At 35.6% G+C, this 15,319-nt stretch overlaps 1 protein-coding gene across 1 annotated transcript; it reads right to left on the bottom strand.

Annotated features, from left to right (window-relative positions):
• Positions 1 to 251: 251 nt before the first annotated feature.
• LOC113776481 (protein TRANSPARENT TESTA 9-like) lies at positions 252 to 15,097 on the bottom strand. Its single transcript, XM_027321661.1, is given in 22 exon segments — positions 252 to 927; positions 1,646 to 1,812; positions 2,068 to 2,084; positions 2,086 to 2,225; positions 2,386 to 2,444; positions 2,569 to 2,640; positions 2,732 to 2,837; positions 3,278 to 3,415; positions 4,579 to 4,644; positions 7,212 to 7,322; positions 8,604 to 8,674; positions 8,751 to 8,839; positions 9,862 to 10,160; positions 10,268 to 10,442; positions 10,516 to 10,639; positions 10,722 to 10,830; positions 12,443 to 12,500; positions 12,628 to 12,724; positions 12,833 to 12,966; positions 13,055 to 13,131; positions 13,224 to 13,275; positions 14,674 to 15,097. Coding segments are annotated over 22 exon segments (2,541 nt in total). The 5' UTR covers positions 14,727 to 15,097; the 3' UTR covers positions 252 to 600.
• Between the last annotated feature and the right edge of the window lie 222 nt (positions 15,098 to 15,319).

Raw genomic sequence — 15,319 nt, 5'->3', positions numbered from 1 at the left:
TTGCAAGGATATATATATCACAATCGAAATGCAAAATTTGTCTTTAAAAATAAAGAAATGAAAAAAAAAGATGATGAAGTAAACATTACCAACATGGAAAGGCTACAAACGCCATTTCACCTATAGCAAATCAAGCATACACTCGATGGTACCAGAATAGAGGAAAAACAAGCAGCAAAATTTTTCAACTTGCTTGGAACACCGATGGAGAAGGATGAATTGTAAAACAAACCAAATCCAAGGCAGAATTGTTAAACATGTAACAGAATCGCAATTCTTCTGTTTTATTTTCTTTTTCCCCAGTTAAATCTACTTCTACTTTCGTTAAGTATACAGGACGCTACAGAGCTTACAATTACAAAGGATAGCAAAGGCTGCCTAACCAGTCAAAAAATTGGGCAATTTAGTAACATTTACAAAGAGAGGGCAATCAAAGTGACCTAATTTACAAAGAATATGCTCTACTCTACAACGCTATACCTAGGGTTTCCTGCGGACATATGCAGAAGGGTGGATGGACAAACATATTTCACCCATTGTATACACAATATTATTGCCGAGGAACCCCAAAAAAAAAAAAAGCAAAACAAATAGTACATCTCACAAGGAATTAGGCGGTAGCGTTCTGGATATGGTAGCCTCCGGCAGCAAGGAACTACTTGAAGAATCTAAAGCTGTTTCAAGGTCTAATAAAGGTCGTAATCTTCTCTGAACCTCGTTACTTTGTAGATGTATCTCATCAAGAATCATTAACAAAGCAGCTTTGCAAGTTCCCTCATCTCGAAATGCCAGGGTCCACCTCCCATCAACCAAAGCTTTTGTTTTGACTTTTCCACCAGAAGCATATTTAGCAGAGTCAGTGAAGGGGAAAGCTGAAGGATGTATTCGAAGGTGCAACCATCTTGAGTGTTTATCGTCTACTCTAGGCTGAATCAACGGAGAAAGGAGGGAATGCAATCAGAACAGTGTTACACAGTAAGTCACATCAACCAGAACATTTCAAAAGCACCAACACGTGCAAGAGGAGAAAGAATTGCCACATAGGCTCCTTTTGTGCTAAATAGTTTAAACAAGTTTCACTAAGCCAATTAGCTGATTGCCAAAGTAATTAGCAACCATCAACTTTGTCCAAAACCCCTTCATTCAGTTCCTAGGTTTGTATGTTTGGGAAAAGGATTACTGGATTTGAACAGAGACTCCAAAGAACTGTCTCTGTGTGCACAAAATGTTGAACTAAGTTGGTTAGATGGCCAATTGGCCAACTGAAATACAGTAGCCCACAACAGTTATACATAATCACTTCAGTTATGGTTGTCAAATGAGCGAATTTGTTTCGACCACAGCCGTAGTTGAAATGCTTACGTCTTGAAATGAGACAAATGGGTAGACAATTAGTTCAGAAGTTTTCTTTTATTCTTCCCAGTTTTTGGTGAATTCTCAAATGCCTTTTAATGATGCATTCATATTTTCCCAGTGCTTTGTCTTTGAGATCTGAAGGAAGGAAACATGAAATGTAGAAGGCTCCCAAAATAGTTATAGAGTTAGGATATTTTTGGTTCCAGTTAACAAAATATCAAATGAGCAAATGACCAATTAATTAAAAACAAGTAGCAGAAAATTCAAAAAAGAAAACAACGAAACTTACATTACATCCTGCTAAAGGTGCAACCACTCGAACAATACCATGACTTGGTTTAAAGGGTAGTTCTTCTGCAAGTACAAGCCAACCTGAAGTTCCCAAAGAGACAGCCAGAAAGCAAAAATGGCGCTCTTTGCCTCTCTCAAATGCTATTCTACAAGACACTGCATCAACTGAAAATGATACGAAGCAAACATAAATATCTTTCAGAATTGCCTAGTTTATTTTTTATATCTCCTTTTTTTGAATAATTGTTAGTTAGTAACTGCACAGGCAACAAACTTTATGCATGTGTGGATGTCTGTTTGTATACATGTCAACATACACAACTTATTCATATATAGATAAAAAAAAACTAGTGGCAGGAGAAGTGCCCCTTTGAGGAGGCAGAGGATATAGAAGAAAAATAAAGGAGCCAAGCATCTAACCAAGGTTCAGTTCAGCGCTGGTTTGGACCCAAACTATCCACACCAGCCTTCTTAGCTCGTGAGTTTGCTGAAGCATCAATTGGTGGATGTACCAGAGGTTGATCAGGCAAAACATAGCCAAGAGAGAAAATGTGGAGTTGATGTAATAGTACAAACACCTATGAAGAGGATCACAAAGATTATAAACTTCAAATAATTGGAAATTTGTACAAGTCTGCTAACACACCAGTGTTACATAGATGGACAATTGAAAAAGGAATCTTCTGGAACTTTAAATTATTGCAAGAAAATTACTAAAAAAATATGCACAAGTCTTACCTTAACCACCTCGCACATTTTTCCACCAGCAGCAAAAGATGATTCACTAGAAAAACCCTCTGCTGGAACAAGCAAAATCATTGAAGATTAGTGTGTAATGTTTGTTACATGCAAGAAGAGCATAGGAAATTCGCAATTGGACAACATTGGAAAAAAAAAAAAGGTCATTAATAGTTGATATACCTTCAGAACTTGAATCATAGGGTGGCAGCAGCATGCACTTCAGATCTTTGCGGGGGGATGAAGCCTCAATTGCTACAAGCAGATATTTCGTGTTACACATGGCCAAAGCATATTGAAATTTTTTTCCCCTTTGCTCAGAAATCAAAACCATTAACACAAATACCTCTTTTGCACTTTCTCCACTCATCACAAAGGACGGTTATCAAGAAATCAGGCCAGGTCCCTCTTGCTTCCTCAAGAATCAGGCCACAACAATTCTGGAATGACACCTGGGCATCAAAATCTACAAAGTCATCAAATAATACAATGATTCAATGTATGAAAAGGATTAAAGTATATAACTTGTCATTTTGAGTTACACGATGACTTCTGCAGTTCACATGATGAAATCCTAAGCCAATTATAACACTAAAAGGAGGTCTTTACAACTTTTGGACGTGATTTAAGGCAAAGAAGGAATATATTGGAAGGCTCTGCTTGGCTACTGTATAGATGTTGCAAAAAGGCATCGAAACTATCCACTTCCCACTGAAAGAAATGCATAGGGTCTTGAATTTAAAGATGATCACAAGTCCCAGCACTAGCATATCTTATTCCAGTCATTTGACTCATGGATCAGTTTTAGGTCTCAATGAAAAAGATCGACGTACACATAAAAAGTAAAGAACAAATGTCTAGAAAAATATCATCTAGTCTAAAATCAACTTACTCTTAGTGATTTAAGGTGGTGGCTGTTAAATTCCGTTTCACTATAAGGAAGCAACTGACGCAAAAGCCAACCACCATCCCATAAGGTTTCTGCAGAGATACTTGACCTGCAGAAAAGACTGACCAATGCATCGAGCACCTAATAACAAAAGAAACCCGTTATCTGAATAGTAAATAATTTACAGGTTTCCTTAACATTAAGCCAACTTAAGCATTAATAAATAGCTTTATCATGCTTAAGCAAATACACTAATCTAACACACCGTAAGTATCAGCCAAGGCACAAGAGAACCTGATCCACTCCATATTGACTTGTCCAAGATTCAATTACCCATATATTCAAAAGGAAAGACCCATAAGTAGTTTACAAAAATAGTACATTGCCATCCATGGTCTCAACCAGCAAGTAAGCATTCTCATCAGTATTTGTACAGAAATGCCTCCATAATCAAAGCACATTCTTTTACTTAATCAAGTAGCAAATTAGATGGTCTAATTGTACGAGTCTCCAGAACTTTTCGAGGAATTGCCCACATAGAGAATTTCTACTAAATTCTAGCAGAAATTCTCTATGAAAGTTTTGGTTTTTCAATTTTGGAAATGGTTTTCTGCTCTTTATTACAGCTAGTAAGCAGGAGAGGAAGAAATGAGACTGAAAATAACTCCAGGAATCCCCATTGGACATACTTATAATTCGTGCTAGAACGTAATCAATCTATGTAGTATTAGAACCCAAAGCACCTCAAATAAATGGAATGCACAGAAATGAAGTCCACTGACATGTCCGAGTTACAATAACAGAAACTAAGAGGTCAGAAAATGGGTTGCCAGTCTACTAAAATTTTGAGATTTTCTTGCACAAAAACAGTACAAGCTATGAATGAATAGCCAGAAGAGATATCTATCCTTACATGCTAAATGAGTTTCATGCCAGCAACATGATAGAAGATATAATGCACTTCAAGTTTTGATCAGATCCAATCTGTTTAAGATGCACAGGGCACACATGGATGACATGCTGGCTGCTTGCTCTACCATCAAAAGCCGCTCACAAAGCCTCATCTTTTTTATTCAACATGGTTCACCCACAAATTTAAATAAATTTACAATATATACAGAAAATGGTAGCTGATAAAGAGTTCACTTTTTAAGCTTGTAGTTTTTATCAATACACATATTTAGGTTGATATTCATACACAAACCAATATACAATCTAACTAGCAAAGATGCAACCACATGATGGAAGAATCAAGTCAAAAACCACATCTGTTTAACAATCTAGACGGGGCAACGGATAGATACCTGAGACCTATGTAATTGAGAGCTAGTTCCAACCTCCGGCCACACACATGAAACACCATAATGTTCCTGTTAAATAAAATCGAAAAAATTACTTCCAGCTTCCATTGGAAACTCAAATAATAAAGAAAGGTTCCCCAAAGATAATGCCACCGAAAAGTATTACTCAGTAACCTAAGGACAGAGAAGTGGCATTTTTTGCTTGAAAAACCACCATGATAGGAACCTATCATGGTACAACTTGAAATAAAACAGGTCATCCAAATAGTTGCTTTTGCCTAATATATGAAGAAGAAGCCATTCTCTCTTGCACAATTGCAGCAGATCAGTGGTCATTGTTCTTTACCACTTGAGTAGATTGAATTATGCCGTTACACATAGAGAACCTACTGTTAGGATGGAAGTTTTACTCTGAGGAAAGCAGAAGAGATTTGGAATTTGTGCCCCATTGTGTATCTTTTGTACGCTAAGGATAGAAAGCGGGGGTAACAATAGACATTTCAATAAATAACCTCAATCAAAAACAACTTAAATGTCAATTCTGGAACACACTATACTTTTTTGGATAAATGCTCACTACTGAACCAACAGCCTAGATTTTATTGAGCTTCTTGATATGGCTCATCATTGCAGAAGATAACTACTTGTTTATCTTGAGCTGTACCCTCTTGGCGCATCTTATAAACTTAGTAGCTTGTCAAAAAAATTCAAGCACAATGAGCACTGTCATAAATTACTTGCAATTCCGGAATACCTGGTAACTAGATGGTAATCTGTGATTAAACTCAACCACCCAAATGACAACAAATAGAAATTTAATCTATCTACTCAATTACAAGAAGCTCCAATAGAATTTTCATTAAAATCAACAATCCAAATGTTCTATTCATATAAGCTCTGACAGACTTTTCATTATATGCTGCAGAATATTTCCAATTTTCAGAGAGAATGTCTAGTAAACAACTTAGATGTGATTCACAAGATTCATACTTTCTTAGGAAGTAAAAAAAAAAATTAGGATGTATTTTAAATAATCCAACAAGTATGACTTGAAAAGCAAAAAACTATGGGAAACTTATTAAAGAAAATTTAATTCCTGCAAATGACCTTAATAAACAAGCATGTATTGGGAGGACAAAGTTCACCAACACCAAAATTAATGTTTCAAAATGCACACGTCTTTCCAGTCAAGATAGTTTTCTAAATTCAAAATTTTAAAGTTCAACGTGGCATATAGTGAGCCCGGTAAGTCCGAACCAACATTCATAAATTAGCATAACCAATGGGAACTTTGAGGAAAGGCATCCTTTTGTACTTGTCTCCCAATAAAAATTTCCGAATTTTGGGAGCATACAGGCACTTTGATGTTTGTAAATGATCATTTAACAAAAGCCATCCTGTAAATTACAGAGAGCAGGTGCAGTGAATAGCTTCCGTAGCCACATACAAATAAATGTTCTGAGGTTGCAGAAACAGGTACTTGAGATTAAAACCAAATGAAGGATAATGTAAAATTGCCTGCTTTACAATTCTGACTGCTATTTCTAATGCTACACATCAATGTAACCAATTACTAACTATGACAAAGAACAGAATCTTAAAATACATTAATCAACAAACTCTCAAGCCTCCCAGTCACTTGATCCATCGATGGTTTCTCCAGGTATCAACAAGATATCACCCTATATAGTTTCAGGCCTCAATCACATGATTCTATGCTGTATTCTTGCTGCTTTAAGAGTGCAAGGAAAGTAAACTTGAAGCAGAATTTTGGATGCTGAACATTTTAAAGTCATGTTGCCTCTGTCGGTAATTTAATGGATTAATCTTTCCTACACTGATAGTTTATACACTAGCAGGCCTAGATGCACACCACTTGATCTCAATTTGATACCATAGTGAAAAAAGTGTTTTAATGTCCTGGAGCACTCTAACATGTACAATTTTCTTGACGTCATGATTTTCCCCTCTGGCTTCAAAGGAACACACTATAAATAGAAGGCATGCAACATAGCAAACCCCACACTGGACTCAACTTAATATGCTTTGTTTCAATATTTTTAGCACAAGATAATCAATCTTCTCATACTTGCTTTCTGACAAGAACCAATTAACAGTATACAACATTAGAAAATGAATAAGATAAGAAAATGAATAAGATAGGCAGAGCCAAATGCTGAGGTAGCAGCTTAATCAGCCTCCCTTTGATCTCTAAAACGGCTTGACATGTCATTAACAAACACCAAACAGAAGGAAAAGGGTGAACTTTAAGATGGCTTGACATCTCATTAAGAATGAACTTTTAAAGAGGTAGACTCTATAACATTCTCGTTATCGTTATAGACAAATGACCATGGATCATATACCAATCCTTCAGGATCTGTTGCTCTGGTCCAATCAAATCTTTAGCCAGAGCAATCAGCTATACCCTCATGGAAAGTCTATTGAAGAATCCATCAAAAATCTTTTAGATGTTTCTTGTAGCAATAATCATGTGTGTGTTATGAAACGAGTGAGAGTGACATGGAATTAAATCTATTATCTTTTTGCATTTAGTAGTTAGGAAAAGAAGTAATAACAAACAACCAAGACAAATGTTACATGAGAGCAGACAAGGTGCATCAGCATTAGCTCACCTTTATCCTTTGCGCATAGCTATCAAGTTCACCACTAATCACATCTTTTGTTACATTATTTGCTGAGGAAAAAAGTTGCTCTTCACCAGATCCCTCACCAACTAATGCTTTCTGCAGTAATAAAATAGGGTTTTATCCTTAGAATGAACCAATTATAATCATTTTTCCTATCCTTCAAGGGCATATCAAATAAGGCGCCTATATGATATCATGCAAATAATAGAAACAGGACAAACAGAAGAAATCTTTATAAGCAATAATACCACACTCAAAACAGGATAATGTGATGAGCAACCAACATTAATAGTAGCTATTGTTTATTAATTCCGGATATTCAATACAGCTAGATTAGCTTAAAGAATGTTATGTACTTTTTCCACCAGCTGAATAACACAAATCATAGCAACAGGAAAAACTGAAGAAACCTTTACAAGCAATAATACCATGCTCAAACAGGATAACATGATCAGCAACCAACATTAATAGTAGCTATTCTTTATTAATTCTGGATATTTCAATACAGCCAGATTAGCTTTCAAATATTTTTTCCACAAGCTTCAGATAAATAAAGACAGCAAAAGCACCCAAGAGGGTCTCTCTAAGCTTTGTCTGAACTGAATAAAAGAGATGGTTTTCAATTCTGAATTGATTATGAATCACTCAAAAATGGTAAAACCCCCTCCCCCCAACCCCAAACAAAAACTGAATAAAAAAAATACTGTCTTTGGAGATGGGGGCAGAACCTAAACTTCAACAAGGAAAAAAGGGGCAGGAACAAGAAGGAAAAACAAAATAACGAATTTCAGCAGTGGATTAGGAAAACAAAAGACCAAAAAGTAGAAAGAGAAGAAAGTAAAATGATAGACATAAAAGAGGTAATTCCACAAAGCAATGTTGAGATATCCTCCCTCCTTTGCAAGCATCATTGATGATTCCAGTCAGCAGAAGTCCTGATCCTTCATCCCACTATGTATCATGCATAATTACTAGGCTCAGAGTTGAAAGGTTCGTCCATAATATCAAACATTGACTACCCAAAAAAGGTCTCCACACGCCTTTTCAACAAATTTTAAGTTAAATCTACAACTCCAACTTCAACAGTGCCCATCAGATCTCCAAGACTCAATAGATACTTTAGAGAATTTTAATAAAGTGATATTAGCCATCGGTCCTGATGAATTATTACTCCTACATGGCCTCGCCGGCAAAAAATTTGGAAGAGAAAAGGGAAGAGACAAGTATAGCCAACAGTTAATTGTTCTCATGCTCCAACCCAGCAGGTAGACCTCAAATTCACCCAAAATGAAAAAGAACATAACAGAAATGTTTCAAGAGTAAAATGAAAAAGAACAATACTCAGTAGGAAAAGAAAGTAACTACAAGAAACCATACCAGCAACAGTCTTTTATGCTGTTTTCTTTGTGGAAGAATACCAAGAGCATCTAGCATTGATTCATCCAGTTCTGAATATTAAAACTTGGATAAGAAGAAGCGCATATGCACCAATAAGTAACTCTTATAGGGGGTCAGAAATAAAACCTTTAGTTTGCAGTAACGTTGCTAACACACTGAGAGAACCTGACACCTGAATATCATCTCCATTTGTAATGAAAGAAAGCAAGGACTCCCTACAACATAAATGAAATTGCTAAACAAATAGAACCAATAATTTGACAGATCAAACACCGCTGCATTATAGCTATGTGCTACAAAGAAAACTATATTAATTTTCTGTTTCAGATATTTCAAAATTTCATTCAACAGAAAGTAATTGTCTCTTGATGAAAGTCTAAAAATATTAGAACAGATCTGACCATATAAATGTAGCAAAATGGCATTCTTTAACAAGGAATCAAAGATGAGATTACATGCTAATTATCACTGGCTCAGCAAAAACAACTTGGAGATGCAGTTGTACGTTGACAACAAAACCGAAGGGCTAGGCACAATTGATGTTCTTTTACCGAGCACTCGGAATATCAAGACACTAGTAATATAACCATCTAAAAGAAGCATGCCGAACTACATCAGCGGAGATGTGTGCTATCAAGATGTTGACTAGTAATCCATGATTATTTCTTAACTACACACTAACTTCAACATCCAAAATCCCAACCATCTACTTTGTTCATATGCATCTAATTATAAAGATTAAGAAACTCATCCTTGCTGTCATCCAAGATCAGTTTTGCATGATTTTCATATTTTTAGCTCTTAAGAGGTTCAGTTTCGATGTAAATTTGTAGGTAAATACCATAGGTGCAAATAACAAACATAACACAGACTTCTGACTAGGTAATTATCATACATGTAAGTTACAAACTTTGTTATTTGTGGTTCGGAACTAAGCCACAATCAGACTTTTGATTACTGTTTGCTTTATCAATTATCTTTTTTACTCCTTTCCTTGCTGTGTGTGTTGTGTTTTTGTGAGAGAGAGAGAGAGAGAGAGAGAGCATTAAAATCATTTATTTTCCAACAATAACATTTGATAAAATTTTCATAAAGGGGAGACAAGTAAGAGGCAGATGCTGCGAGACAGTTATTAACAGGATACTCAGGACATAATAACAACTAATGAACAAATCTAAACAGAATGCATACAGAGAAGATATCATAAGATAGCATCAGTTAAATTCTTAGTAATTACCTTAAGGCATATGAACCACAATTATCATGGTGCAATTTATCTTCTGATAGACTCTGCAAGGAACCAGATAAGTTTGGAATTGTAACTTGTAAACCTTCATCCTCGTTTGCCTTCTGACATTCAACTGGAAAACCTTGTCCAGATGAGTAGCCATTTAGCTTAGCTTCAGATCTTGATTTGAATGTCTCCACTCGACAGAGAAGAGCAGCAGCAACAGTATTTGCCAGGTCTTTGATCTTGACGATGCGCAAGATGCAACAAATCAAATATAAAGAACAGGCAACACCAGTTTCTGTTCCCTGAAATGTCGACCAACAAAGATCACTAACCGGAAAATGAAACTAGAAATATCAAGATGCTGCAGATAAGTGCTTAATGGTTAAGGTTTATAAATTAATGACCTTACCATTCTCAAAGAAGGAAGGATTGATGGAAATATCAAAAGTTTTAAGATGTTGTCTGTTATCAACTTCCCAACATCAGGAATCCCGGCAGAAATGACATCGCTGAAGTAGTAAAGATTATCCTCAATCTCATCCACAGCTGAAAGAATATGAGTACTGGACTCTGACCCTAGATTCCTGTAAATCTAGTTCAATTCAGCAACTAGCCAATACCAATTATAGTTCACTGAAGTAAAACTAGAACTCTTACTTTGTACCATTTAACACCAATCCACTCAAGTTGATGCACTGGTCACGGAAAAATTTGACCAAGTTTAAGAAATAATCTGCATGTGGGGCACTAGCAAGATATCTATTAATGGCTTCATCTCCAACTGCAGACCAGCCAAAAGTTAATCTGTGCTAGCAAAACATAGTTGTGCAAACAGGAGGCACAAACATGAGAGAGCAACTAACCATGATAAACATTTAGAGTCAAAGCACGTACTGCAGTGCGAATCATTCCTTCCTCATGAAATGCAAATTTTATTGCTTCAACATAAAGCGGGAAGGAAATTACTTCATCCTATGTATGTGCAAAAAAGAAAAATCATCAATCAGAAAAATTAATGTAAGAAATAAAAGAAAGCTAAAGGCAGAAAATTAAACTGTCAGTCAAGCTGCCAAATTGATATCTCATAAGAAACAGTGGAATATTTGTATCTTGAAACCACAATTCATTGCTGAAGAGGTGCATCACCACAGTACAATCAATTCATCTCATTCAATGATTCAAATACTCATCCTATTCGCTTACAGTAGCAAGATAAAGATCATCTTTCTCAATGCTACAAACAAATTGCCATTTTTCTTTAAGCTTAGCTTCTAGTGTTATAGTTCATAGCTTACGAAACTGGAATTGGTGTATCATTGATAAACAATGACCACTCCATTTGCATGATATGTCAACCTTTTGCAAATAAACAAAGAAAATAACACCAGAATTTAAAAGCAGTAGTAAAGGAAAGTAAAAGAACAATAAAGGACATGGATGTCACATTAAGCCTTCTCAAAAATATCCAACAAAAATGCAGGGTAATTGATTGACAACGATCAAAACCTCAAAGAAATTCCACGAATACTATATTCGCCACAATGACCCGACTCCAAAGTCGAAAACTCACTAGCTCCACCAAAATCTACCTTTGATTTTCCATCTCTGCATCAGCTTAGTTAATTGTATAAAAACAACTATTGTCAACCCACAATAAACAGAAGTGCTCTGGAAATCTCGAGCAATTCAGATGCAACTCGCAAACCTAAAGGACAAATTATACAGCTTGAAGAAACTGGTTTACAGACAAGAAAAAGGAACAATTCCTTCCAAGTGATGGTAATCATGATTGTACTTTCCAAGTAAATTGCAAATGATGCTCATTTCCTTTCCTTTCTCATTTTCTTCTTTACAATATGCAAAATCTAACTACATAATGGGGTATACAAGATATACATTGGCCACACTTTGGTTCAAAAAGTAATCTCTAGAAAATAATTCCGGCCCCTATGTCAAAGGAGCAGATTAACAGATACATTTACCAACATCGAAGTCAGTTCAAGAAGCAAGGCACCTCGAGGACATGTTCCAGAATAGGCAAGAGTGTTGAAGTGCATACTTGGACATGTTCCAGAATAGGGGAGAGTGTTGAAGTCTATTTGACAGCACTTTTGTTCAAGAAAAGGTTCTCTAGGAAATAATTCTGGCCCATTTGTCAAGGAAGCAGATTAACAGATACATTTACCAACATCTTCAAGAAGTCTATTTGATTCTTCCAAGGCACCTCAAGGGTATGTTGCAGAACGGGGGAGAGTGTTGAAGTGCATGCTTGAAGGATGCTAAAGCTTTTCTTGTAGTTTGTGAGCTCTAGATTGTGAGCTCTAGACCCACAAACCAAACGAGTTACATTGTTGTAATTTTAACATATGAAACAGTATTCAGATCCCTAACATTCAAACAAAAAGGACTAGAAATGACTAAATATTAATCTATGTTCAGGTAACTGGTGGCTAAAATATAATCCTTGTTTCACATGAACTAAGATACAAACAAAAATAAAATGATGAATTTCACAGAAATCTAAATCTGGAAAACGATAAAATAATGGAACAGCATCAGTATCATACAAGATAAAAGAACTCACATCTTGAGTCTTAACGAGCAATGAAATTGTATTCTTGTTCAACTTTCCACTTATTGCTCTTGAATAGACAAGCCATATCACAAGAAAATAAATGTTAGGAAGTGAAAGAAAATTAATCATAGAACGAAATTTCTGGCAACAAAAATTTGAAATTCACAAAAATGGACAGTAGTAGTGCAACAAACCTTAGGAATGATATGTAGTAAGACAATAACTCTTCATTTTGGAAGTCAAAGGAATAAGTTATAAGGTAGTTAATGTGCTCATTACTGAACATATAATCTGCAAAGTTAACCAAAGGCAATAGCATAAGATAAGCCAATTAAAGGATTTTTGATAGGAAAGAGGAAGCCTTTTTCCAAGAACAAAAAAATCAACAATGACAATTACATATAGAGTGCTCATTTCTTAAATTTTGGATCATAATGCTCATCGTCTGCAACATCTGGAGTGCAACAATCAAAGTTCTACTAACTTTTAGTATACGAACAAATACACCCATGACCTGCTTCTCCATGAAAAACCTGCAGAACCAAAACAGATGAATATAATCATGTGAACTGTCGGAGGAATGTCTTTGCTTCAAAGAGAAAATGCAATCCAAAGTCTCACTCGAAAAAGGCTGGGTCATGTTGGTCACCATAAGTTATGAGCTCCGCAATAGATCTCAATGCCTCGATCACAAAATCCTTTAAATGAAAATGAAATATCAGGAACTTTTGACAGGAAAGGTTTAGTATAAAAGCAGTCCAGACATGAAATGATGGAAAGTATCAATCACCTTATTAACGTCATTAACAATCTGAACCTTCATCAGTTGGTCAGTGAGAAATCTGAACAACAAACACATGTATATGTTGTCAGCATGCACATGAACAATAACAAACAGACAAATGTGTTGTGCATACAACATATATATAGCCTACAACTACTTTATAAGATCAATTCTCAGATCAGATGACTGTTTGATTTCAGCCCAGTCAATCCTAGATCTATCAAAACAAACCAAGACCACATGATTCTCATTTGCCACATACCAATGATTCATTGCACCAATGAGAGTTTTATCTCTCATGTTGAATTGGCATCTCAAATACCACTCATATGACATTTTTCACTTCTGTTAATTCAGTACATATTGCACCTTGGTTTGCTGCACAAGTGACCCCAAACTTATTGATCCAACTTTTAAAATGGTCTAGAACTAAGTCAAAATCAAAATTAACTTCCTGTTTGAGGACAACATGTCATGAACAATACTTTGGGGCATAAGCAATACTTTAAAGACCAGAATGGAATCAGTCACTGCTATTTTTTCTATCCTTTTTTGGCAGCAAAGAAATTTTATATAATCTTATACAGTTGATAACATACACATACTATAGCCTTTCAAATTGCCAAACCTATTGCGTCAGCTAGTAACAGTTTCTCAAACAAAATGGGGAATATTGATAAAAAAAGTGGTAGGATTTAAATTGAACTCTTTAACTTATCAAGTGCACCAGCACATTGTCTGTCCTCCCTATAGATTCATGGGAATCAAACTTTACTTCGCTCACACAAGAGACACTACAGTCCAAAGAGTAAAAATGAACTTGAATCTCTTGGTCTCCTCGCGAGTCTGACTATGTGCTTATTTCAGATACCATCTGTATATCTCTTGTACTAAACAAGAAACTTCAAATTAAAAACATAGATTCTGTTTCCAAAGTCTGAGCTAAGCTTATGCATCTGAAAAGATCATCTAGATTTCTAGATCATCTAGTTTAATCATGGCGGAATCAATTCATCCTAACAACAGTTTCCACGCCTTAGTTAATCCCTTGTCATTTTTAGATCTATTTTTCAACAAAAAGCAATAAAAGAATTAAAAAGAAAAGGCACAAATACAGAATTCAAAAGGACAAAGAACAAACTTGATAAGGACCAGAATCATCAGGAATGAATTCATTACAGGTACTTAATAAATCACCTCTGTACAAAACTCAACGACAATAATCTATCTTTCTACTCCAACAGAATCCCACAACAGAAAATTAAACTGAAAACTACTTTTTCATTCAAAATAAACTCCCCAACAATCAATTAAGCTGAAATATAACTTTTCATTTTAAATTTACTACTTCCAACTAAAATGACGATTCATCCAAAAAAATTCACTAAATTTCCAAAATAAACCCAAAAAAACCCCCCGGAAATATACAATTGAAGGTCGTGCCAAAATTGCGAACCTCAGTTCATCCAACGAGAAACGATCTCTGGATTTCCAGAACGAAAACCACATGATCTTCTTCTTCTCCTTCTTCTTCTTCCACAATTTCACAATCCCGCCTTCTTCACTTCACCAAATTTCATCCTTTCACGCACAATATCAAATTATACACAGAAATGGATAAATTGCGGGTGTACGGCAAATCCGGACAGCTTAATCGGCGGAAATCCCCGAAAAAAGCATCCCAATCTCGCAGAACAAGAACAACAACAAAAGTAGGGTTCTTCTCTTCAATCACCCAGAGGAAATCATGATATTTGAAGGTCTGATTTTTTTCTTAAATTAAAAAAGGGTTTTATTTAAATACTAGTGGTAGCAATTAAGAGAATACGCCAAATAAAATTTTTTTAAAAACGGGTTTTTTCCTCTTTCTTAATTTTTTCCTTGGATTGGATTTTGATGGGGTTGGAGACGATGGAGATTAATTAGAAATGCAGAGCTGGCGATTTTGATTCCTTTCGGGTTGTGGAAGCGGGTCGGTGTTTTCTTGCAGTTTCCTTTTCTAATAGTTTAAAAACAAGGACAGAATTAATTACACTAGCCTATCCTGAGGTTTCATGTAATTACAAAATCCTCCTTGAGGTTTTCAAGAAATTTTTAAAGAT

Source organism: Coffea eugenioides, chromosome 6, assembly GCF_003713205.1.
Source record: "Coffea eugenioides isolate CCC68of chromosome 6, Ceug_1.0, whole genome shotgun sequence".
NCBI lineage: Eukaryota > Viridiplantae > Streptophyta > Magnoliopsida > Gentianales > Rubiaceae > Coffea > Coffea eugenioides.
The sequence above is the reverse complement of the archived record's forward strand: the minus strand, read 5'-3'. Positions and strand labels throughout refer to the sequence as shown.